The sequence below is a fragment of the Salvelinus alpinus genome, chromosome 21 (assembly GCF_045679555.1).
Source record: "Salvelinus alpinus chromosome 21, SLU_Salpinus.1, whole genome shotgun sequence".
NCBI lineage: Eukaryota > Metazoa > Chordata > Actinopteri > Salmoniformes > Salmonidae > Salvelinus > Salvelinus alpinus.
Window position 1 is genome coordinate 22,053,008 of NC_092106.1, and position 27,321 is coordinate 22,080,328.

Here is a 27,321-nt window from a genome sequence, read left to right on the forward strand (position 1 = left end):
ATTATTTGTATTTCTTCTGTCATCTAGAAGTGAATGACTGTGGGTTCTTTAAGCCGAGAGCTGTGGACTATTCAGGATACAGCCACTATACAGCCACTCCAGCAGACAATACAGAACTCCTTTAAAAGTGTTCCTCCCACAAAGGGAGTAAAGCCAGGGGGTGAGAGGGGACTGTATTAACAGTAATATTCCTTATTGAAATAAAGCTCTGGAGCAGGAGAGTAGCATTGGTGGTTAGTAAGGTCCGTCGAGAGAGAGAGGGCTTTGCATATATTGAGTGGCATTGTGAGAACTGGCGAGGGGTCGCGCCACTACTACAATTTTTTTTTTAAATAAATAAAAATAAATCGGCTTTTCGCATACCCAGTCTCTCAACACACACAATCACAGCTCTGGTATGGCCAGCCCCTTCTCATACGTTACCTGCGTAGTGTATAGTCCAACACCCAGCAGCCTAACTGTTCCTCAGTCGCCCTATGCCCAAAGCTCTACAGTGGGCCAGTGTGAACCAGGCTAATAATTAATAGCATGTAATTAAGATGGCAGACTCCCTGTACTTATAAACACCCATTAGTCCAATGTACCAGCATGCTGTAATTGCTTTGTTTGATGTGGATTTCTGGAGTATCACACCCTCTCACCCACCCCCACCTGCTTCCAGCCATCACGCTCACTAAACTTGAGTGACATTGACGCTTGTCGAGGGCAGAAATCACTCAGTAAGGGTTGTAATGAGAGGAGCAGCCCTTGTACAGTTGGCAATTTGCCAGACTCATGATGATGGGCAAGGCAGACGAGGCGGGGTGGACTTCATAAGTGGGACCATTTTAGTTCCCACCATTAACAGCACATCAACGATTCCACCAGTCAGTCAGCCAGCCGCCCAGGCCTGAATCGCAGAAGCCCCCATACTCTGTCCCCCCCTAACATCCCACCATAGCCTGCAACCTGTTCTCAGCCTTGATCTGCAGTCAGTCACCATTCCATTCAAGAAAAAAGTCAATTTAATGCATAAACGGATAAATGAGTGAATAATTACATGTTCAATCAAGCTCAAAGGATCTCCAGCTGAAAACAGGAGAGTTAAAAAAGGGGGAAATATGCTTGTTTCCAAAAAAGCATTTTAAATCCTTGACACCTGTCAAACGACTCACACTCCACAACCCCCGGGGTTCATAAAAGGCTGCGATTGAGGCTTAACCCTACAAGTGCCTTCGGCATTGAGAGAGTGTCCCTGCTCAGGCACCAGACCCTCGCAGGCTCACACACGTATACTAACATATACAGTAAGTGTGCATCCAAAATAGCACCCTATTCCCTATTAGTGCACTACTTTTGATCTGGAAAGTAGTGCACTATTTAGGGAATAGGGTGCCATTTGGGATACACACTATGCTGCAGTGCTATGGCTAAAGTGATCTTACACATGTAGGCCGTCTGAAACTAGACACAGACCAGAGGTCTACAGGAAGTAAGAAAGAATGTTCAGGTCCGTGTTGAACATTCACACAATACTCTATCACAGATAGGAGGGACACACAGCTACCACATCAAGTAATAGAGGCTAGTTGTGGATTATGAGCTGCTGTGAATGGAAAAAAAGACAAAACACAAGATGGAGAATGTGGAGATGGAATAAAAAGCGTAGATAAAATAAGCTCTCTACGGTGGGCCTTATCTGTACCGTGTTTCCCTTTTCCCCTCAGCGGTGCTCCATTGCCTGTAGTGTTGTCTCTGCTCTGTGTGGTGGGGATTCCATTCTCAGATAGATATCAAAGCTGCTCTACTAGCAGGCCATAGCAACAGTATGACAAGCACATTGCATCAGGAGGGAGGCAGAAGCCTGAACGAGGTGTCGCCTCGCAAGACGAGGGACTCTGGGAAACAAACTAGACTAGGAGGTAATGGAGTTAGCTTTGGTCTGCGTCAGCTGGGTCAACTTGTTGAAGACGTTGGCCTATAAGGAGCTGGCACATTATTTGCAGTAACCCTCGCGGTTATTGGTTGATGTTGACAAGACAGCAGGGTGCTTGGCCTATGGAGGAGGCTTAGTGGAGAAGAGATGGGAGGGGGGCTGTAAAGAGGATTATGGGGGGGCCTGCAGTGAGGGGCCAGACTATTGTTAGAGCCTGAGAAAGTGTTAGAGCAGGAAGAGTGGCACACAGTGGCCTAGTGAATAACAGGAAATACTGAGATATAGGTCTGCACGACAAGCTACAGTCCAGTCCTGCTGCATAGGGACTACAGTATTGGATTTATGCCGCCACAAAAACTTCCACTCACAGAATAATCTAAGCTGAACTGCTAGTGCGCAAATACACTACATGACCAAAAGTATGTGGACCATTTAATTCCAAAATCATGGGCATTAATATGGAGTTGGTCCCCGCTTTTCTGCTATAACAGCTTCCACTCTTCTGGGAAGGCTTTCCACTACATGTTGCAACATTGCAGTGACTTGCTTCCATTCAGCCACAAGAGCATTAGTGAGGTCGGGCACTGATGTCGGGCGATTCCAATTAAATCTCAAAGGTGTTCGATGGGGTTGACGTCGGGCCTCTGTGCAAGCCAGTCAAGTTCTTCCACATAAATCTCGACAAACCATTTCTGTATGGACCTCACTTTGTGCACAGGGGCATTGTCATGCTGAAACAGGAAAGGGCCTTCCCCAAACTGTTGCCACAAAGTTGGAAGCACAGAATTGTCTACAATGTCATTGTATGTTGTAGCATTAAGATTTCCCTTCACTGGAATTAAGGGGCCTAGCCTGAACAATGAAAAAAACAGCCCCAGACTATTATTCCTTCTCTACCAAACTTTACAGTTGGCACTATGCATTCGGGCAGGTAGCCTTCTCCTAGCTTCCGCCAAACCCAGATTCGTCCGTCGGCCTGCCAGATGGTGAAGCGTGCTTCATCACTCCAGAGAACGCGTTTCCACTGCTCCAGAGTCCAATGGCGGAGAGGTTTACGCCACTCCAGCCGACGCTTGACATTGCGCATGGTGATCTTAGGTTTGTGTGCAGCTGCTCGGCCATTTCATTAAGCTTCCAAAGAACAGTTATTGCGCTTACTCTGCTTTCAGAGGCAGTTTGGAACTCAGTAGTGAGGGTAGCAAACAAGGACAGACGATTCTTACGCGCTACTCGCTTCAGCACTTGGCAGTCCCGTTCTGTGAGCTTGTGTGGCCTACCACCTCACAGCTGAGCCGTTATTGCTCCTAAACGTTTCCACTTCACAATAACAGCACGTTCAGTCGACCGGGGAAGCTCTAGCAGAAATTTGAAAGGTGGCATCCTATGACGGTGCTACGTTGAAAGTCACTGAGCTCTTCAGTAAGGCCATTCTACTGCCAATGTTTCCTATGGAGACTGCATGGGTGTGTGCTCGATTTTATACACCTGTCAACAATGGGTATGGCTGAAAAAGCCGAATCCACTAACTTGAAGGCGTGTCCACATACTTTTGTATATATAAGGTATCATGATGGAGCAGCATATGAGATTTTCTTGTATAGTTTTGTCCAAATCCATTAAATGCTAGAGTGTTTCAGCCTTTGAAATGCTGAAATGACAGAGTGCTGCTCATTAGGGAGATGGCTGGGAGGGGTTGTTGAGAGGCAGAGATCTCCACCAAGCCTGTGAATGCAATTATCACTGAGACCTTGAATTGGGGCCCCAAACAATAAATACATGTTGTTATCATAATCATACCACAACTATGCATGGGAATAGAGCTAAATTCTTTTGTCATTTTGCGTTGGTTGTGGAATTTAAATTGATGAGTGAGTTTTTTTTGGATCCAGTCCAGTCCCATCTCATAGGGGGGGAAAACTAAACCAAAAATAAGGACCTTCGGAGAGAAGGAGGGAAAGGCCGACACGGCAGAAGGGAGCGGAGAGGAAACCTGACCCAATCTGCTCTTCCTGCTCTCCTTTGTGTTGGAGGGAAAGGCACACTGCTGTGGGGGTGGAGTCAATCAAAAAGAGAAACAACATAGCGGGAGGCAGTGTGTCTTTGCATGGGCTATATGTTTAGCTTTAGGTGTCCCTCTACCCTTCTCACCTCACACGGATAATGAATCTTTAAAGCAGCCGTTCTGCACTTGTGTCTGTTTTCTCTCCATGCATCGCCCCCTTTGAATATTAAACTTGAATTGTATTTACTTTCCAAATGATACCGCGGCACAGCGATCCCTCCAAGTGCTAGTACCTAATAGTGCCTGCCGCCCGACCTGTGTGCTGCATTTTCACAATAAATACTTAGCCATATAGCCTTTGAACATTATTTTAACACCAAAAAGGAAACAGCTGCAGTGGTTAGGATGTAGTCAGTGACTCAGCTCACATACTGGAGCAATTATTCCAACTCTCCTTCGGCTGGCATCCTACAGTACTACAGCTGTCCACACTTCACCCAAGGGCACAGCCAAAAGTAGGCCATGGCTCCTAGAGGAACTCAAGCTCCTGTTACTGTCGAGGAGGCTTGACTCCCAATCCCTACGTTAACACAATGCCAACACAAATCACAACAACCTTGGCCTGTAACCCTAGGCCCACCACTAAGTGTAAACCCTAAAGCCAGCCCCAATCTCTCTTTTCACTGGCATCCACAGAGGACTGGCTGTGAGTGTAACGGATTTCCTACATTTGGAAGGTGGGAAATACATAGGACGTGTTGGCATCCATTAGTATAAGGATAGCAATTAAACAAGTATATTGACCATACATCATCATAATAATAGAAGTATGACATCAAAGTGAAATGTGACAGACATTTCACTTGGTAACAATGGTAAGGAAAATGAATAGCATGGTAATCTGGAGGAATTTACACGCTGTATTATGACATGTAATGACTGCAATTTAAAGATCAAAGTTGGGACACGTCTTTAGGAACGCATCATTTCCCTCCCTCTCTTCATCAGTGTCCTTAAGGAGAGAAGAAAGGAAGCATGGGAGGGTGAAGAATGGCCTCACCCCCGTCTCGGATTCTGATTTCCCATGGGCGCCTCCACAAACTGAACGTCATGATGCCCAATGGCAGTCCAATTAAGAGAGAATTCTAGGACAGCAAGTTTGGCTTTCAAGGCCAAAGCGACTCGTGGGTATCACCTCAAAAAGGAAACTAAACGGGAAGGGGAAGAGAGACAAGGGGACACCCACAGCGGGCGGCTGGAAAGTAAAACACAACATGGATAGAACTTACTGTAGCCAGGGGTAAAGGAAACCAGGGCGGTAGGTCACTGTGTGTGTGTGTGTGTGTGTGTGTGTGTGTGTGTGTGTGTGTGTGTGTGTGTGTGTGTGTGTGTGTGTGTGTGTGTGTGTGTGTGTGAGAGAGAGAGTTTGCATGCACTCATACACAGCAGTAAATCTTGCAATAACATTCTTTGTATTTGAGGTACAGGACTTTACATTTTCAGAACAATAACCTTGACTGGCCCCACATTTCTACCACTTTGGCAAATCTACAAACCAATAGAAACATTGTTAGAATATCCACACACAACAACCCCCAGTATATGTGGAAGAAACATTTCAGTTGAATGCATTCAGTTGTACAACTGACTAGGTATCCCCCTTTCCCTTTTCGATGATGACTTTCTATTCCGGTGCAGTGTGTGGTATATCCATCCCTAATAACTGGCAACTAACTGGCCACAAAATACATGCGATCTGTTATCCCTATCCCTGAACTTACATAAACCCCTTCGCTTTCCTCCTCTGAAATATTCCTCGCTTTGTGGCCAGGCCAGATATTTACTTTGGCCGGGCTTTCAGCTGTGAAATAAAAAAGTGATGGTGGAATAGGCCTGGGGAGGCCAGTAAGCCACTAGAGTAGAGTTGTTTTGCTTTGTTTCCCCCCCAACAGAGTCTCCTCCAGAAACCATCTAAAAACACTGACATAGTCAGCATGAAACATGCAAGCATTCAAATAGACACTGCAATAATTGCCATTTAGCTATTACATATGCCTGTCGTTCTTAACCATGGAATTGGCTGATTTATATTGGTTCTAACACCAATATAAAACTTGGATTGATGGCGTTAATAACAGTTGCACCGCCTAACAGTCAAAGACAGTGGGGCAGGAACACCACTAGTCTTTTAGACAGTGTAATGGGACATGCTGCTATGATATGTTGTAGATCTCCTCCAGTAATTAGAGAGAGTAATTACACTATACATTATGAACATCTCTCTTCTCCACCCTACTGGCAAATCCCAACCGCGCACCGCAGCACTAAATGCTATGTCACCACAACAAAGAGGCTGGAGAACTCCCTCTCAGACACTCCTTCAGACTCACACTGGGAGGGTCAACTGGGGTGAAGATATGGAGACAAGGCATTCATAAAGTGAGAACTGACAGCCTTGTGAGAATGTTCTGGCAAAGGCCCTAAAGACAGTTATTTCTTACTGTATATGTTCAGAAGGTTTCTATGCATCGAAAAGAACATGTTGGCTGTAGAGTGAACACCTGTCACTAGCAGAGCTGGGAGGGGATATAATGAGACGTATGGTGGGGTATGTCCCTCTTCTTCCAGAAGCTTCTCTCAGAGGGGCCAGGGTGGTTGAGGAGGGAGTGAATCTACAGGTGGGGTATAATCTCATAGACGAGTTATAGAGTACAGCAGTTCTGTTCAAATGTCTTTAAATCAATGTAGTGAGATGAACTTCCTCTTTGGCAGTTCGGCTACTGATTTTGGACAGTTTCTCAGCTTGAACTGGGCTATACTCTGTTAACATTTAGTTTCATTCCCATAAACCTTTGGTAACCCCCCTGCTCCATTTCAACCATCACTCTTAGTACATCTCACTTACTCCTCTTTCTCCCATTCTGCTTCACTTTCATTGCATACCGCTCACTGTGCTCAGTAATTAGAGGGAACGAAAAGGAGAAAAGGGTGGTGCTTGTCAGAAACACTAACATTTCAAACGTGAAACCTTCTCCTTAAACAGACCTTAAGCCGTTACTCTGCTCCAGCTCAGCAGCTTTCCCAGTCTGTTGGTGATCACGTGCACACAAACAGGAGGAGCTTATCAAGGTTACATGAATTACTCCTAAATAACATTACTCTGGACAACATTCAATTCAACAGTAAATAGGCTTTCTGCATGCGGCAGAGCAAAGGACGAGATGCACCAGCTACCCGTTAAAGACTTAAAAACACCTGCTGGTTCTGAAAGCAGTGAGGCGGTCAAATGAGCAGGTGGTGAGTAACATGCTGATGCGCCAATGAAACGACTTCGTCCCAAATGGCACCCTATTCCCTATATAGTGCACTACTTTTCACCAGGGTCCATAGGGAGCACTGTATAAGGAAAAAGGGTGCCATTTGGGGGACACATTCTGTCTCTGTACGCTTAGTCTGTCCTCATCCCAGACTTAACACCTCACCAGGCTGGGAATCCCATTACACTAATGGCTCTGAATGCATACACTCTGCTTTTTCATTTCCTAAAGCATGTTTCAAAGAAAACATGGAGAGAAGTGGGATAACCTTTCTATTGGACAGGGATCAACTTCCGTCCTATAAATGTCCCCATTCCATCCGGTCCAACACGGTATATTTCTGAGTTGTATAGATTAATAGGCTCCCGAGAGGCGCAGCAGTCTAAGGCACTGCATCTCAGTGCTAGAGGCATCACTACAAACCCTAGTTCGATCCCGGGCTGTATCACAACCGGCCGTGATCGGGAGTGCCACAGGGCGGCGCACAATTGGCCCAGCGTTGTCCGGGATAAGGGAGGGTTTGGCCGGGGTAGGCCGTCATTGTAAATAAGAATTTGTTCTTAACTGACTTGCCTAGTTAAATAAAAAAAATGGATCTCAACTCATCGATCGGAAGTATCTCGATAGCAAGGACCATTCATATGACGAGTCTGATAGGTAATCCATCAGTTCACTCTGCATCCAGTAAAACTGGCTGAGGGTTTCATGTTGCTGTGGAGCGAAACATCATGTGGCTTTCATATGGAGCCTGTGTTAACAATGCAGTGCTGGAGAAATGTCTCTCAAAAAGACAAGACCTCGCGGGCTCCTTACAACCAGCTTAAGCTGGTAAAGCCTTTGATGCTACATGGCCGTGGGATTGGTTCCCCCAAGCCCAAACCGATGCACAGCAAAATAATCATCAAAACAACGATTAGCCCCCAACACAGAGGCACAGGGTAACCCACAGCATGGGCTCAGCCCCGCAGGGGGTCCACTCCAACCAAACCCATCGCCAGGCGTTCCCTTTCATGATTTCCCTGTGCTTATTCTACTTATATTTGGGAACTTGAACGTATGCCTTTTTTAGTAACTATTACCGTCAATATGTTTGGAATGCGTGTAGTGGGCGTTTTATTGAGTAACCGAGACGTACAATAATATATTTTACAACGGGACGTGACGGCAGTGGAAATGTACACTGCTATAATGACTAAGTTAACCTGACTGGCTACAGTATACGTGGCTCTAGTCAGACTCATGCCAGTGCGGCAGCTCCACTGATCTCAGTGATCTCGGGCTGCGTACCAAATAGGGCCGGAACGATACCAGTATTGCAGTACTCATTAGTGTCGTGGCAAGGAAACAAAACATGAAGTGGATTTTCACGATACTGGTACCGTCACAGACCTAATACCAGATATGGGCCCTGGTCAAAAGTAGTGCAAACTCAGTCTACATAATTTTCACTCAGTCAGTCCGTCTCCAGGACAAATCCCTCTCACACAACAGATAGTCAGCACCTCCCACATCATCCTCTCTCTCTACGCCACAGCTAGGCCAACTCTGGATGTTTCTGGCTATGTCTCTTTTTAACCTCTTTTCTCTTCTCGCTGCAATACCATCATTACTTATTCCTCCATATTGGTTGCCTTGCCATCAGCTCCCATGTCTCTACTCTGGCCTGCCTGTACATTCTACAGATTCCATGTCATTTCTCAACAATGTAATCACAAGACATTCTTCGCCCGTAAAAAGCTTGCAGCTGCTGTGAGCAGACAACCATTTCCCAAACATAATCTCACTACTCTGCTTTAAATTTGCACTGGGGGCTCTGGCTTGACCGTGTGGGATTGGATATATCTTAACAGTCAATGTAAAATCGATTTAATTTGAATACATGTGTGTGGCTCTGGGAATTACTTTCATAATTATTTACTCTATTGAAAAGCAGAAGAAGTGACACCATAATATGTGATATATTATTTGAACCTATAATGATATGAAATCAGCATGCGGGAGGTGGTGCTTTACCATTCATATTTCACTTGTTTTCAGGACCAGCTTGCCAAGCAGTGCCCTTGAATAATGGTTAGTGAGTGCTAGTGTACAAGGGATCATACGACACACTAATAGAACTACTGAATCTTTAATGAGGTCAATAAAAAGCAGATGGAATGATGTGAATGTCCTGCCAAGGAGAAAGCAGGCCAGGAGGTATCCTGATATCCATTGGGCCAAGTAAATATTATGTCCAATTACATGGAGGGCATATTGCTGTAGTAATGTGTAGGGATAAACAGACATATGGACTGACTGATGTTACTGGCAGCATACAATATTCGATATTTGGATTACTAATCAAGAAATCAGTTGGAAGAGAATTATGTAAATCCAAATTGTAAACATTAGTATTTGCCAGCTATCTCCAGATACAGCAGGGAGGTGATGAGAACCAGGGTTGAATCTGATTGGATTCTGACTTCACCCTGGCTGCTATGACGATTGACAATGTCAAAACTGCCTTGCGCAGTGCTCTGCCAAAGTTCTGAACTCAGTCCCCACAGCCACTCTATTCACTGGCTCGCTACTAAAACAGTACATAAACTAGTTTCACTGTGGGTTGTGCAGAACAAGAACAAAGCCCCACTGCAATGCAAAAATAGCTAGATTTGGTTCGTTCTGCCATAACCATTGACAGTGAGGGGACACCAGACAATTTCTCACTTACCCTAATCAGCTCAAATAGAAAGCTCACTTTCTGTCATAAAGATTGGCAGGAAAAAAGCTGATTCGATATTATGGAAAGGAATTTTTAGGAAGCCATCCAATCTTAGACACACACCACCTCATTATCTTGTAGCTGGAGATGAACGGCTTCCCTACAATCACATCTGTCTTTAGAGGGGGCTAGGATCAGAATACAGCACTACAACGTAGACCAGGCCTGGGCAAAGGCCGGCCCGGGGTTGTGTGCGGCCCGCGACCTGATTCAACACAGTCCGCAGAATCATGCTCAGATCAAAGAATTTGCGATAGTAAAGTTTTGAAAAAAGTATTTGTTATTCAAATTAAAAGCCCAATGAATACTCACCTTTGTGTAATGATTTAACTCCCACCGCTTGTGCGACATTTTTTTTGAAGGCACTTATAATTCACAACTGCACGAGGACACACACGTCACAGTTACAAATAGTAGCTAGCTAGAAATTGTGCAAAAATTTGATTTTCAAAGATTCCAAAGAAAGGGAAAGTAGACAATGAATGTTGGGTGTTCCAGCAAGAGTGGACATCGAAATATTTCTTTATTGGAGGTATCAGGGAAAGCTGTGTGCAAAGAGAGCATCGCTGTCTTGGAAGACTACAACCTGTCCCGACACCTCCAGACGAAGCACGTAGAGAAATATAGGAATATGTATTCTGAGCAGAGGGCCAATGCATCGAAAGAGTTGCTTTCTCAGTTGCCAAAGAAGCAAGGACTTTTCCCAATACTGCATTCAGCAAACTACGGAATTGCAAGAGCTAACTAGCTATGTACTGTCCCACAGAATTGCTAAACATAGCAAGTTATTCGTTGAGGGCGAATTTATGAAATAGTGTTTAATTGATTCTGCACCAATAATATGCCCCGACAAGAAAGAGCGGTTTGAAAAAGTATTTTTTATTTTACCTTTATTTAACCAGGTAGGCTAGTTGAGAACAAGTTCTCATTTGCAACTGCGAGCTGGCCAAGATAAAGCAAAGCAGTTCGACACATACAACAACACAGAGTTACACATGGAATAAACAAACATACATTCAATAATACAGTAGAAAAAGTCTATATACAGCATGTGCAAACGAGGTAGGATAAGGGAGGTAAGGCAATAAATAGGCCATGGTGGCAAAGTTATTACAATATAGCAATTAAACACTGGACTGGTAGAATGTGCAGAAGATGCATGTGCAAGTAGAGATACTGGGGTGCAAAGGAGCAAGATAAATAAATACAGTATGGGGATGGGGTAGTTGGATGGGCTATTTACAGATGGGCTATGTACAGGTGCAGTGATCTGTGAGCTGCTCTGACAGCTGGTGCTTAAAGCTAGTGAGGGAGATATGAGTCTCCAGCTTCAGTGATTTTTGCAGTTTGTTCCAGTCATTGGCAGCAGAGAACTGGGAGGAGAGGCGGCCAAAGGAAGAATTGGCTTTGGGGGTGACCAGTGAGATATACCTGCTGGAGCGCGTGCTACGGGTGGGTGCTGCTATGGTGACCAGTGAGCTGAGATAAGGCAGGGCTTTACCTAGCAGAGACTTGTAGATGACCTGGAGCCAGTGGGTTTGGCGACGAGTATGAAGCGAGGGCCAGCCAACGAGAGCATACAGGTCGCAGTGGTGGGTAGTATATGGGGCTTTGGTGACAAAACGGATGGCATTGTTATAGACTACATTCAATTTGTTGAGTAGAGTGTTGGAGGCTATTTTGTAAATGACATCACCGAAGTCGAGGATCGGTAGGATTGTCGGTTTTACGAGTGTATGTTTGGCAGCATGAGTGAAGGATGCTTTGTTGCGAAATAGGAAGCCGATTCTAGATTTAATTTTGGATTGGAGATGTTTAATGTGAGTCTGGAAGGAGAGTTTACAGTCTAACCAGACACCTAGGTATTTGTAGTTGTCCACATATTCTAAGTCAGAACCGTCCAGAGTAGTAATGCTGGATGGGCGGGCAGGTGCGGGCAGCGATCGGTTGAAGAGCATGCATTAGTTTTACTTGCATTTAAGAGCAGTTGGAGGCCACGGAAGGAGAGTTGTATGGCATTGAAGCTCATCTGGAGGTTAGTTAACACAGTGTCCTAAGAAGGGCCTGAGGTATACAGAATGGTGTTGTCTGTGTAGAGGTGGATCAAAGAATCACCAGCAGCAAGAGCGACATCATTGATGTATACAGAGAAGAGAGTCGGCCCGAGAATTGAACCTTGTGGCACCCCCATATAGACTGCCAGAGGTCCGGACAACAGGCCCTCCAAGTTCAGTGTGTCAAATCGATCAGAGAAGTAGTTGGTAAACCAGGCGATGCAGTCATTTGAGAAACCAAGGCTGTCGAGTCTGCCAATAAGAATGTGGTGATTGACAGAGCCAAAAGCCTTGGCCAGATCGATGAATACGGCTGCACAGTAATGTCTCTTATTGATGGCGGTTATGATGTCGTTTAGGACCTTGAGCGTGGCTGAGGTGCACCCATGACCAGCTCTCAAACCAGATTGCATAGCAGAGAAGGTACGGTGGGATTCGAAATGGTTGGTAATCTGTTTAACTTGGCTTTCGTTTCCCTGTCAAGACGAACAGTGACGCGGCGTGTTGAGAACATCGCAGAGAATATGGACAGTTGAAAGACAAGGTAAAGGATTTCACTTATTTATCCTTGGCCCTGGATGAGAGCAGTGATGCACGTAACACGCAACTTGAGCTTATCGATCTTCAGTCTGATGCAGTGATTGGAGAACTATTCAAAACAATGTCACTGACAAGGGTCTATGCAGCTCTCAATGAACAAAACTTTCCTAAGATTAGGAGTCATGCTGATGTTTGTACTGTTTGGGTGCCCATCAGAGACTTCACTCCTCACACTGATTGAGTAGTTTAAATGTAATGTTGAGCTCTCTCTTTGTGTTTTTGTGCATACCCGTTAACAAGAGTTCAGTCCGTGGTGCTGAATGTACAGTGTACTTTTCCCTCCGTGTAGTTCATTGCATGTTTAATAATGAAAATAGCTATCTAAAGGAGAACATGGATGTGGTTTATTTCTGTGCATGTTAAAAAAGTAAAATGAGTAGCATATCTGGACGTGATTTACAGTAGATGTATCTGTCAACACAGTCATACAACATTATGTATATGATGATGATTCTGGCCTGCGATGGCAAAAATATATTCTAACGTGGCCCTCCATGGAAAATAATTGCCCGGGCCTGACGTAGACAAACTAATCTAACCAAGTCGTCAGAGGAGTTAAAAAACACTTGTAGGGTGAACTCGGTCCAAAAACAGGTAGGTTTTTGACCATAAAGGCGGGACAGCGGCAGACAGCAGCGAGGGGAACTGTTTTTGGGGTGACTTTCGTGGAGGTGCTAATTGGCTGTAAAATTCCTGAGATGGAGATTAGACGGCCTGAACCAAGCAACGCTCTCCTCCCAGGAGAGATGACTTCTGGAGCGCAATGGAGTTCTTTGAACTGTCACAAAGGGTGTGACAGAACAGTACCTCAGGGTTACGGGACTGTTCACCTTTCACTGGGGCTCACTGAGACTTGCATAGGAACCTTACCCAAACCAGTCTCTCTGTTAGGTAACAGAGACTTGCAGTACAGTTGGGTAAAGACAAAATCTGCTTGGAAAGTCAATGGTTATTTGCAAATCTGGACTAAAACAGAAACTATCATTCAAGAGAGGATTTGTTGAAAACTAAGTTTCCAACCACAATAAAGAAATCTCCTTGAGATTCCAGCTCTTTAACTAACATGAACTCTCCCTCCTCACCACATATTCTCTCCCTCAGCACCTCCCTCTCTTCCATTTTACAGAGGTGGATTGGATGGTGTGCTGTCCTCTGTCACAAAGCTTTTTAAAGTCCCGCAGAGTAGAGCAGTCAGTCAGTCTCCCACAGCACACACTATTAGCCTGAGGGAGTGACCAAACCTTCCTCTCAGTTACACTACCAGTCCAGTCTCCTCAGTTTATTCCTTTCCTGCTCAGTGCCTTCCTACAGAATGTGCACTGTAGTTATACATGGATTGCAGATTATAATATAACATTGCCAAAATAATCAATGTTCTAATACGATGTAACGGTATTTAGGTTCTCACAGTGGAATTCTGTCAGCCAGTTGAAAAAAAAAAATACTCCTACCACTTGCTCCCAACAACTCAATAGTAGGCAAGACAGCAGGGCTGGCGCCAATGTGTCAGTGTGCCAGGCTACAAGCTGAGACAGTAGGCCTGTTTGCATAGTAGCCTCTTTCAGACAGGAGCCAGAGCTGCAGTTCCAGTCACATGACCAGAATTAACACCCTTCTCATTCAACGGTCTGCCATCCATCTCCTATTAGTCTGGTGAGACAATGGCACAGGGAGAGGAATTATTTGAGGGGAACGCTTCAGTGTAGGCGTTCTTGCAGGCGTTAAGGCGTTCTTGCATTGTATACAAACGATCATTGAAAATAAACTGCCCTTAGCAGAAAAAGTAAACTGTGAGAGATGAGCAAAAATATTTTTAAAAACGCAACATGCAACAATTTCAAGGATTTTACTGAGTTACAGTTCATATAAGAAAATCAGTCAATTAAAAAAATGTATTAGGCCCTAATCTTTGGATTTCACATGACTGGGCAGGGGTGCAGCCATGGGTGGGCATGGGAAGGCATAGGCCAACCCACTGTGGAGCCAGGTCTAGCCAATCAGTTTTTCCCAACAAAAAGGTTTTATTACAGACAGAAATACTCCTCAGCACCACCCCCCCCAGACGGTCCTGCAGGTGAAGCCGCCGGATGTGGAGGTCCTGGGCTGGCGTGGTTACACAAGGTCTGCGGTTGTAAGGCCGGTTGGGCGTATTGCCAAATTCTCTAAAACGACATTGGAGCCAGCTTATGGTAGATAAATGAACCTTAAATCGTTAAATTCTCTGGAAACAGCTCTGGTGGGTATTCCTGCAGTCAGCAAGCCAATTGCACACTCCCACAAAACATGACACATCTGTGGCATTGTGTTGTGTGACAAAATATTCACATTTTAAAGTGGCCTTTTGTCACCAGCGCAAGGTGCAACTGGGTAATGATCATGCTGTTTAATCAGCTTCTTGATATGCCATACCTGTCAGGTGGATGGATTATCTTTGCAAAGGAGAAATGCTCACTAATAGGAGGGATGTAAACACATTTGAGAAATTAACTGCGGTGTGGGGGGCAATTACAGACTGGAGGACTGTGTGTGCGAGTGTTCGCTGGAGAGGGTGGTCCTCAAGACTAGGGGAAAACTCAAACCACGGTCGCTAGACTAACACAGACATGGCGGCATCGCAAGGAAAACAGCAGACGAGGGTGAGATCATCAAGATAGAATAACAACAATATGCTTATTTCCATGGAAAGGAAACAAAGTCATTTCTTTCACTCTTAATTAATATCTAGTCAGTGTCTCCGGTGTTCCATTTCCTGTATTTGGTTCATTTGGAGAAAAGAAATGAGGAAAGTGGGCATTCTTGGAGAGGCTAGTATGTGCTAATTGGGGTTGGTTTGGAATAATGTACGTAAGCTGGAAAATCATTGGTTGTTCTCATTGGAGTGTTACTGTAGGCACTGTGGTGAAGACATGGCCATGCTTGTACTCTCCTGTGGAAACTTCTGGTCGTAAACCACAGAAAGAGAGCAGAGAGTCCGTATCAATGGGCCAGCTGCAGAATACCGGGGACAAAGCCATAGGCCCAATCCCAGTGGATCTTTCAGTGGTTCACGGACCACAGACCAAGGTCACAGCCTCAGCGTCTTTGTGCGTTTTCATTTACATGCAGATAACGGATGTAGAAACAGATCAGGTTGCTTAGAGGAGACACACACACAGAGAGAGATTCTGGTTGTGGTCTACAAGCCAGCCACACTGTTTTCACCAAATTTCAGAGGGTAACTTAAACTCCCATTCAACATCAACCTATTGTTACCTCACAATATTACAGTCCTCCCTGTAAAATGACACAAAGAGCAGTGAAAGAGCTAGTAACACTAGCTTGGTGTGAGAGGCAACATTTGGCTCGGGCAACAGCATCGGTCCACAGTACTTTACTACAGCACAGTCTGTTTCCCTGCACCTTGGCCTTACTGCCTCTCTCTGCAGAGCAGGTGTCTGCCCACATTCCTCACGAGCTCCTGTCAAATATGGCGTACAGTAACTCACAGCTGCAGGCCACTCAGCACAATGGAGACAGACTACATAAGCGCTTGAGATTGTCTGTAATAAAAAGCACTATAAAAGTTTAATACATTATTATTTACATTACAGCACCACAGCCAGGCTCACTCAGACACTGTATTCATCTCAAATGACACCATATTCCCTATGTAGTGCACTACTTTTGACCAGAGCCCTATGAACCCTTGTCAAAAGAAGTACATTGTAGGAAATAGTATCATTTGGGACTCAGCCTCTCCCTCAGACTGGGCGAGAGGTAACTGTCACAGAGGGGTCACCAGCACTTCGTTTTGGACTGTTTTGTTCCGGAACCTATTTGCCAGGATCCGGTACGTCGTGACATGAAAAATACTTGTCACTGTTTGCAATGTAAAAATGTGAATAAAAGCAGTCAGAGTTAATTTGAGTTTCCTCTAATTTTAATGACCCCCCAAAGAACTTATTGTGAAAACAGATTTTTCAGTCGTGCCTGATATTCTAAGAATTGATTTGGGTTGGGTGGCCCGGGTTTATAGTTCGCGCAAAATTGTAGCCTAGAGACCAACGCGTGGCTGGTGCTGTGGTGAGAGAGAAAAGTATGCCTGTATCTCCCACAGAACTAGAATGATATTCACTTTCTATTACCCCTCTCTCCCAGTCTCTGCTCTGATAGACATGAACCTGCAACCATCTTATCTCCAGCGTTGCAATTCATTATTTATTTCCTTATAGAATCATAGCCGTGAAAAATTATAGAATTACTGCTGTTCAGAAAGAAATTAAATCATTCAGAATACTACACCAGGACTATAGGCCTATAATTTTTAATCACAGAGGATCAATATTTTTTTATTGCCTAGCTGTGGATTGTGTGTAGCCGTCCGGAATGTGCGGCAAATCTGCCAGTGCATGCATCCAAAACAGGCCTTTTGCAATATTTCAAATACAATGCGGAACACAGGTTGGAAAGCAAATGGCTCCTGCTGAAAAGAGAAGACTAATCTGTCTGTAGAGGCTACCAAAATAGTCGATCAACTTCCAAATAGGCCTATTGAGCGAACAATATTGTTTTACAAAGTAAAATAAGAGAGAGAGAAGCTTTTGGCACTAGTGCATCGGCCATCTCCGGTACGTGAGATGCGCATCATTGGGTGAATCAGTGAAACTGGAAAGCTTTTCTAGAACTATAATTTCCTCCTCATATTGTACAAGACGTGCGTCTCCACACACCTATGTCAGAGGAAGGCCCCCCAAAAAATTGTCAATGACTCCAGTCACCCAAGTTCTCTCTGCTACCGCACGGCAAGCGGTACCGGAGTGCCAAATCTAGGACCAAAAGGCTCCTTAACAGCTTCTACCCACAAGCCATAAGACTGCTGAACAATTAATCGAAAGGCCACCCGGACTATTTACATTGACCCCCCCTTGTTTTTACACTGCTGCTACTCGCTGTTTATTATTTATGCATAGTCACTTTACCCCTACCTACAAGTACAAATTCTCTCAACTAACCTGTACCCCCACACATTGACTCTGTACCGGTACACCCAGTATATAGCCTCAATATTGTGTTACTTAAAGAAAAAAATACTTGAGTTTATTTAGTAAATATTTTCTTAACTATTTCTTGAACTGCATTGTTGGTTAAAGGCTTATAAGTAAGCATTTCACGGTGAGGTCTACACCTGTTGTATTCAAATAAAATTTTAGTTGAATGGATTCAAGACTAGGTTGTTTTTAATGATCTCAGATTATCAGTTTGTTAGTGTCCAAGTAGCCGGTCATTTCAATAATTTGTGCGGTGTTAAAAAATATTATGCTGAGGTCTCCAGTCATGTAAAATGACGTAGAATTGCATTCATAAAAAGGCAAACATTTTCCCAGAACCTAGGCTACATATAACTAGCCAGGAGGGGCGAGAAGTTAGTCACGGAGGGGTCACCCCATTGCATGACTAGCCTGGATCATTTAACTACGTAATCTTAGCATGGTGGGCTTACTTACCATCCCTTCAGAAGGGGGTTATCTAACCTTTCATCCTGACTGATGGGCAGAAGTTTAAAACTATGTCCAGGGCTTCATTTGGTGCTATACCCTCTCAGCATGGGCTTATCAGAAGTGTTTACCCTGTGTGTAATAAGGCTCAGTGTTTGTTCACCTAGTTATCCACTTAGCAGCACTAAATAGCAGCCCAAACTGTCACATACAAGTGAAATTGACAGGTGAGAGATCATGTACACAGGTCAACCCCAACCAAATGTAGCATTTACAGATATGGAATTGCACATTATCACCTGCAAATAAGAGGGCATGCAGCAGGCTTTTACCAGCTGCTCCTTCCAGAATCAAAGGCATGCAGCAGGCTTTTTCCAGCTGCTCCTTCCAGAATCAAAGGCATACAGCAGGCTTTTTCCAGCTGCTCCTTCCAGAATCAAAGGCATGCAGCAGGCTTTTTCCAGCTGCTCCTTCCAGAATCAAAGGCATGCAGCAGGCTTTTTCCAGCTGCTCCTTCCAGAATCAAAGGCATGCAGCAGGCTTTTTCCAGCTGCTCCTTCCAGAATCAAAGGCATGCAGCAGGCTTTTTCCAGCTGCTCCTTCCAGAATCAAAGGCATGCAGCAGGCTTTTTCCAGCTGCTCCTTCCAGAATTAAAGGCATGCAGCAGGCTTTTTCCAGCTGCTCCTTCCAGAATCAAAGGCATGCAGCAGGCTTTTTCCAGCTGCTCCTTCCAGAATCAAAGGCATGCAGCAGGCTTTTTCCAGCTGCTCCTTCCAGAATCAAAGGCATGCAGCAGGCTTTTTCCAGCTGCTCCTTCCAGAATCAAAGGCATGCAGCAGGCTTTTTCCAGCTGCTCCTTCCAGAATCAAAGGCATGCAGCAGGCTTTTTCCAACTGCTCCTTCCAGAATCAAAGGCATGCAGCAGGCTTTTTCCAACTGCTCCTTCCAGAATCAAAGGCATGCAGCAGGCTTTTTCCAGCTGCTCCTTCCAGAATCAAAGGCATGCAGCAGGCTTTTTCCAACTGCTCCTTCCAGAATCAAAGGCATGCAGCAGGCTTTTTCCAACTGCTCCTTCCAGAATCAAAGGCATGCAGCAGGCTTTTTCCAGCTGCTCCTTCCAGAATCAAAGGCATGCAGCAGGCTTTTTCCAGCTGCTCCTTCCAGAATCAAAGGCATGCAGCAGGCTTTTTCCAGCTGCTCCTTCCAGAATCAAAGGCATGCAGCAGGCTTTTTCCAGCTGCTCCTTCCAGAATCAAAGGCATGCAGCAGGCTTTTTCCAGCTGCTCCTTCCAGAATCAAAGGCATGCAGCAGGCTTTTTCCAGCTGCTCCTTCCAGAATCAAAGGCATGCAGCAGGCTTTTTCCAGCTGCTTCCAGAATCAAAGACACGCAGCAGGCGCAGGGAGGCGTAGGGCTGAGATATGTGATGAGCAGGGGGCGGTTTTCATCAGATCAGTGACACCCTGATGACAGGCACCCTTAGCCCCTCACTGAAGCGCCTAGCAGCTGTGGCTCTAGTCCACGACAGTGCAGTGGGACAGACCAGGGGGCTAAACAGGAGGCCTTTTGTGCGTCCCAAATGGCACGCTGTTCACAAGGCTTTCCCACTGGGCTCTGGTCAAAAGTAGTGCACTATGTAGTGAATAGGGTGCCATTTGGGATGTAGGCTCTCTCTCACTGGGATGTGATCCCTCTCCTCTCTTGATTCAGCAGAAACACACTGCCCCAGAGTTTATTTTCCAGCGTTGGCAAAGTGGGGCTTTCATAGAGACTTGGTGAAGGCTGTAATTGATTTACGAGCGGCTCTCCCACTCCTGCTTGTACCTCTCCATGTAAGGCAGTGCCAGCCAAGACACTCCAGTCACACACACAGCCTTGGTTCCATAACAGGCACCCGCCCACCGTTCTGCTACAGGGTCCCTTGAACGCCACACACACACACAGTTCTCCTCCCACAGCTACTGTGACCTTTCTATTATGCCAACTGACAAAATATCAAACATGTTCTGTGAACCACAGCTTTGCTGATGTGAATGACATCTTGTACTGTATGACTTAAGTGAAATCAGAGTGGTACCAATTCAGCGGTAAAAAATGTGACTCTTCAAATGAAAACCTGCCTAATAGTCAAACTTAAAGGCCCCAAGGTCCTTTCAAAACAAAACTTCCTCGCTTGTAAAAAATGTAAGACAATGTCTTCAGTATTCCATCTTATCTCTGCATGGTTAGATAATAATGGGAGGGGAGGGGGAACTACTGAAGGAGGGGTGGACAGAGGGAGGGAGGGGCCAGGTGGGTGATGAGGCTCTGAACGAGGCAATGGAGTGAGATTGCTGGCTGTGCCAGGAGATGAGCTGTGTAGCTCAACAGAGCTGCCTCTCTCGCTCTTTCTCCTCCCCTGCCTACAGCCAGAGCCCAGCCAGGCCTGAAAAGAGGGTGCAATAGGGCCACTTACTACCCACAGACCCACAACCTCAATGCAGCACAGAGCCACTCTTTACTAGTTGCTATGATCACACTCGCATGCAGGCAAGATCAGTGCCAGACTTAGTCTTTTCACTGAGGGGGTAAACACAGTCCCATGCTGCCAAGTTGCTCAATAGCTGACTTCACACTTCTTCAAAGAAGACCTCACAGCTGGACTGGACTCAAATGTGTTTCCTCTACACAAAACATGTTGATTTAGACGAGAGCATTACCTTGTCTTGCTTCCCTCCCATTTACTGTAAACAGGTTCTGATTGCAATATGCCTTTAACCATAGTATGTATGATAAAAGCACTGGCAAGTCCTATTGGTGTGGGTTGCCACCTTGTTATTTCTTTTAAAATGAACTAAAAGTCCTGTTAAAATTAATTGTAAAGAATTTATGTAAATTAAACAGCATATAGAGTTGAAGTCGGAAGTTTACATACACCTTGGCCAAATACATTTAAACTCAGTTTCACAATTCCTGACATTTAATCCTAGTAAAAATTCCCTGTCTTAGGTCAGTTAGGATCACCTTAAAGCTTCAGGAAGCTTTAACTTCCTGACTGATGTCTTGAGATGTTGCTTCAATATATCCACATAATTCCCCACCTCATGATGCCATCTATTTTGTGAAGTGCACCAGTCCCTCCTGCAGCAAAGCACCCCCACAACATGATGCTTCCATCCCCGTGCTTCACGGTTGGGATGGTGTTCTTCGGCTTGCAAGCCTCCCCCTTTTTCCTCCAAATATAACAATGGTCATTATGGCCAAACAGTCCGTGCTGACCGGCCTTTCAGGTTGTGTCAATATAGGACTCGTTTTACTGTGGATATAGGTACTTTTGTACCCGTTTCCTCCAGCATCTTCACAAGGTCCTTTCCAAGCTGTTTAAAGGCACAGTCAACTTAGTGTATGTAAACTTCTGGCCCACTGGAATTGTGATACAGTGAATAAGTGAAATAATCTGTCTGTAAACAATTGTTGGAAAAATGACTTATAGATATCCTAACCGACTTGCCAAAACTATAGTTTGTTAACAAGAATTTTGTGGAGTGGTTGAAAAACAAGTTAATGACTCCAACCTAAGTGTATGTAAACGTCCGACTTCAACTGTACATGGAAAGCAAGAAATAGCCAGCTCATGTAGACACAGCTGATATATATATATATAGATATATAGATAGATATCTCCTCTGTAGCAAAGCTTCTCTTGTCAGGTGCCAGGAGCTTCATATACCTATCCTGGTGATAAAACCACATCTATGTAGCTGACAAAGCCTGAGACTACATAGCCAACCCACAAGACTGCAAAGCTATCTGATGCATTATACAGCCTAGCTACAGGAGCAGAAAAACACATTCACATCAATGCACACACACATGCCAAAATAATAATTCTGAAGGGGGAAATGTATAGGCCACATGAAGCCTTAAGTAAACACTAAACATGTACATGTCTTAGGACATGTCAGAAGGCTATGGTAGTATGACATACATCTGAGTGCTCACTGAAACATGAATTCTCTCTTCAGTATAAAAACAGAGCGGACAGAGCTGGTCAGTTAAACCACTAACAGACACACTCATTCAGGCCCCAGCTGTTCTGAAGATCACAAATCCTCTGCAATTAATACTGGTGACACTGTCAGAGTTAAATGCAAAATTGTACACTACTCTCAAGTAGCCTTAGCCAAGTCGTGGCCGCACTCTAATTTTGAACAATGGCAATGTAAATGCTGCAGAATATTTTCCACCAGCAGCATTCAGAACACAATAATGCTGCACTGTGGAGATATGCTCCTCCCAGACCGGCCCAAGACAACCCCACCCCTCCTTCCCTGCCTCCAACCGCCATCCCTCCATCATTCCCCCCTTCACGCATGGACTGCATAATGAAGTGTAACACAAACCATCACCAACAATCTGCATCACATTAGATGGGCCTTGATTCAATCGAAATCATGTTGCACTAAGGGTTAGGGTTCTACAGGAAAATACTAAACTAAGGAAATTCACAAAGAGTTCATAAAATATACAGCACGCTATTTGATGACCATGGGGAAAGGTTGGGTGGTGTGGAGCCAAGAGGGCAAGGCTCATTTGAAAAGGTCCTGTGTGCCCTTACTGTTGAAAGATAATCATCCTAAATGTCTGCATTTCATTGAAGAGGTGGTCAAATGTGATGTAGTAATTACTTGCCAGTATGTGGACAAACTGTGTAGGCCTAGATCAGATAAATACATGACAAAACATTCACATTGTAAAAAATATAATTCCACTGGCACAGAGTACTATATGCATACGTATTCTTACAGAAAATCTCCTGCAAATCCCTTTTACTAGCCTGGTGTGGCAATGTAAAGAGACACAGAAGATGGCTATATATACTCTTAATTCAAAGAGAATATTTCCAAATTAAAGAGTTTCCCTGGCATCTTAGGACAAGGAAATGATCACTGTCCAACTAAAAGCCAACCTCCATCACAATCTTCTGCTCCCATTATTTTAAAGAGATATAAAATACAATTTCTAAATTTTCAAGCCAGGAAATCATACCATACCATTTCTATCTTTAAAAAAATAATGGGAGCAGAAGATGGTGATGAAGGAGGCTGGCTTTTAGTTGGACAGTGATCATTTCCTTGTCCTAAGATGCCAGGGAAAATCTTTTATTTGGAAATATTCTCTTTGAACCAGGAAATCATACCATACCGTTTCTACCTATCCTGTGAGGCCTAGAGACATGATCATGTCTTTACCAGGCGTTACTGGGTATAATGTCTTGTACTGCCAACAGGGTAGCAGCAGCAGGGCACTGAGAATGGCGAAGCTCCGTCCTCTGCAGACAATTAGATTTATATTCACAGTACCTCGGCTCGCTCCCTCTATTCCCTCACGATTACAATGTACACATATATTATATCCGCCCACCTGGATATTATTCTTTATAGCATATACATTATGTGCATGCAGCTGCAAGCAGAGACACATCGGCTAGCCGAGAGTCTCAGTGGGATTAATTGTAATTTGTTATTAAGAATCATCATTTGTTTTTAAGACAGGCATGCTGACGTATGTAGGAAACTGGAGTTGCAGAGGACCCAAAATAGATCCTGAACCGGCAGCATGATGCAGGTATCATCTAGGTATAATTTATTTCTAATCCTGAAACCATTGCTTTACCCATAAATGTACATGATACAAAACACACTGACATCGGCTTAAACATTTTAAAGGCTTTCACAACATGCTATTTTTATGTTTATTGAATCCATATCTAGAAAATAAAATACAGATTCAAGATATTGTGGTAATCATATTTACAATATAGGCCTAGATTAATTATATGGGAGAGTAACTGTACTCATTTGTCAAACTGCACACACACATCTTGACAAATTGTGATATATTAGCGACATTTAGTTTGTTTTGTGCAAGGCAAAATAATGAATAAATAAATGGACAGGGTACATAGAAAAGATTTAGCAATTTTCTGTGAAAGATGAGCTTAAATCATCATAACATCTATAGGCTAAAATCTGCTTTTGAAACCTTTACATTAAAACCATATGAAAGAGATGGACAGATATGATTAAAAGGACTTAATGTGACACCTACAGTTATATTTATAGGAAATTTTATTAAATCTGTTCTCCTTTTTCAAACATATTTGTGTTTTCAAATAGCTGTCTAATGTGTAGGCCTATTATGAGATGTTGACTTCTGGATCCTAAATAATGGCCCTACAATTAAATATACATCGAACAAAAGCCTAACAACCAAAGAGTAGGCCATTGTCTCGAGTTTCACATATTTCAATAACACTGAATTTAAAAAATACATTACACTTTTTTTTTATATATATTTTTTTACAATAACTCTTTTCAGCATCGATCATTTCACCTGGGCTATAATAAACCTTAGATATATTAGATATATTATAGAAGAAAAAAAACATTTTTACTATATTTAGATCAATATTTATATAGCATTGTCACAATTTCTAATGGCCTATAATAATTAAAGTTTCTCAAGATTTTTTTGTCCATTTTTTGTAAATTATCCTGCCCCAAAAATGTTTTTTTTTTCTCCCCCCACTGTAATTTGTTACCGGAGTGTTTGAATTAAAAAGGTTTCTACAAATTCCACTATGAATAACAATGCATTGTAGACATCAGCATATCTTCCCACTACCTGTGTGTGTGTGTGTGACATTTTCTTATTTCAATATGGATATTTAGGCTATAGATAATCTGTGACACATGGCACTGCAGTGCACAATAGATAGGCTACATGATATATTCAATGCAAACAATGGAACCTGGAAGAAATAGTGGGCCTTCTGTAAACCGTAATCTATATACATAACATAAGAGACAGTGACAAATTCATCTACCTACTGAAAAAAAATAATAGGTCAGCTGGCAACATTAAAAACTAAATATGTTAGACCCTGTATCAACTTTTGGTTCCACAGTCAGTTCTTTCCAATGACCCACATAAAAGCATACACCTGTGCACTGTAAGGTAGGCCTATATAAAATTGGACCAAGCATGCTGTTTATTTAAATAAGGGGTTTATTGGCCAAATGACCAGGCTAGGCTAAATATATGAGTGTTACATAAAAAAAATAAAAAAATAATAATCAGGGCGCAATTCCAGATTCACATTTGTATTAGTCACTGCTTACCTTTTTGTGTCTATCTTTGAAAGGCAATGCCGGCCATTGCATCTCCTGTAAAAAGTCTTGCCAATGTTTCTGGTCCTGATCAGATGAGACGAAGACGATTTCCAATTTGTCTTTATGTTCAGATGATTTTTTGAACTTGCTATAAAACTCACACAGACTGGCGTTGAACTGCTTACAGGGACCGTTTAAACTGCAGCCGAAGTAGAGCCCGACCAGGGACAGCTTGCTGCCCAGCGCCTGTACATCCACCTCGGCTTTCTCGCTGTTGACGAGCCGCTCCCCGAGTAGATTCACCAGAAACTCCGACATGCTGATCGAGTCCTTGAAACAGACCCTAATATATTCCGTTCTCTTACCAAGACTGCAGAAAATGAAAACCAACACGCCCTCGTCCTCCAATTTAGCTTCCTTGGAGAGAGCCTCAATTCGTTGTATAGCCTATGCTCAAATGTGTGCACAACTACAGATATCATCCACTCAGCTCAGTCGCTCCAATGTGTGGTGTGCAGGAATGCGCTCCAATTATACTCATAGAAGTGGTTGCACTCTTCACGTCAAAGCAAGAAAGCAACTCTTTCATGACACCTAGTTATAAAATGGCGATATTGCATCTCTATAACATTTTTGATGTATGTGTATATACACTGCTCAAAAAAATAAAGGGAACACTTAAACAACACAATGTAACTCCAAGTCAATCACGCTTCTGTGAAATCAAACTGTCCACTTAGGAAGCAACACTGATTGACAATAAATTTCACATGCTGTTGTGCAAATGGAATAGACAACAGGTGGAAATTATAGGCAATTAGCAAGACACCCCCAATAAAGGAGTGGTTCTGCAGGTGGTGACCACAGACCACTTCTCAGTTCCTATGCTTCCTGGCTGATGTTTTGGTCACTTTTGAATGCTGGCGGTGCTTTCACTCTAGTGGTAGCATGAGACGGAGTCTACAACCCACACAAGTGGCTCAGGTAGTGCAGCTCATCCAGGATGGCACATCAATGCGAGCTGTGGCAAGAAGGTTTGCTTTGTCTGTCAGCGTAGTGTCCAGAGCATGGAGACGCTACCAGGAGACAGGCCAGTACATCAGGAGATGTGGAGGAGGCCGTAGGAGGGCAACAACCCAGCAGCAGGACCGCTACCTCCGCCTTTGTGCAAGGAGGAGCAGGAGGAGCACTGCCAGAGCCCTGCAAAATGACCTCCAGCAGGCCACAAATGTGCATGTGTCTGCTCAAACGGTCAGAAACAGACTCCATGAGGGTGGTATGAGGGCCCGACGTCCACAGGTGGGGGTTGTGGCTACAGCCCAACACCGTGCAGGACGTTTGGCATTTGCCAGAGAACACCAAGATTGGCAAATTCGCCACTGGCGCCCTGTGCTCTTCACAGATGAAAGCAGGTTCACACTGAGCACATGTGACAGACGTGACAGAGTCTGGAGACGCCGTGGAGAACGTCCTGCTGCCTGCAACATCCTCCAGCATGACCGGTTTGGCGGTGGGTCAGTCATGGTGTGGGGTGGCATTTCTTTGGGGGGCCGCACAGCCCTCCATGTGCTCGCCAGAGGTAGCCTGACTGCCATTAGGTACCGAGATGAGATCCTCAGACCCCTTGTGAGACCATATGCTGGTGCGGTTGGCCCTGGGTTCCTCCTAATGCAAGACAATGCTAGACCTCATGTGGCTGGAGTGTGTCAGCAGTTCCTGCAAGAGGAAGGCATTGATGCTATGGACTGGCCCGCCCGTTCCCCAGACCTGAATCCAATTGAGCACATCTGGGACATCATGTCTCGCTCCATCCACCAACGCCACGTTGCACCACAGACTGTCCAGGAGTTGGCGGATGCTTTAGTCCACACACTACTGAGCCTCATTTTGACTTGTTTTAAGGACATTACATCAAAGTTGGATCAGCCTGTAGTGTGGTTTTCCACTTTAATTTTGAGTGTGACTCCAAATCCATAGGTTGATAAATTTGATTTCCATTGATAATTTTTGTGTGATTTTGTTGTCAGCACATTCAACTATGTAA

The 27,321-nt window shown here is 44.2% G+C and overlaps 1 protein-coding gene across 1 annotated transcript in view; it reads right to left on the bottom strand.

The window, feature by feature from the left end:
- LOC139548062 (nucleoredoxin) overlaps positions 1–25,845 on the bottom strand; it is a 75,200-nt gene extending 49,355 nt beyond the window's left edge. The window contains exon 1 of the mRNA XM_071357376.1: positions 25,287–25,845. Coding sequence (XP_071213477.1) covers positions 25,287–25,595 — 309 coding nt within the window. The 5' untranslated portion in view covers positions 25,596–25,845. The remainder of the gene's footprint in view (positions 1–25,286) is intronic.
- Between the last annotated feature and the right edge of the window lie 1,476 nt (positions 25,846–27,321).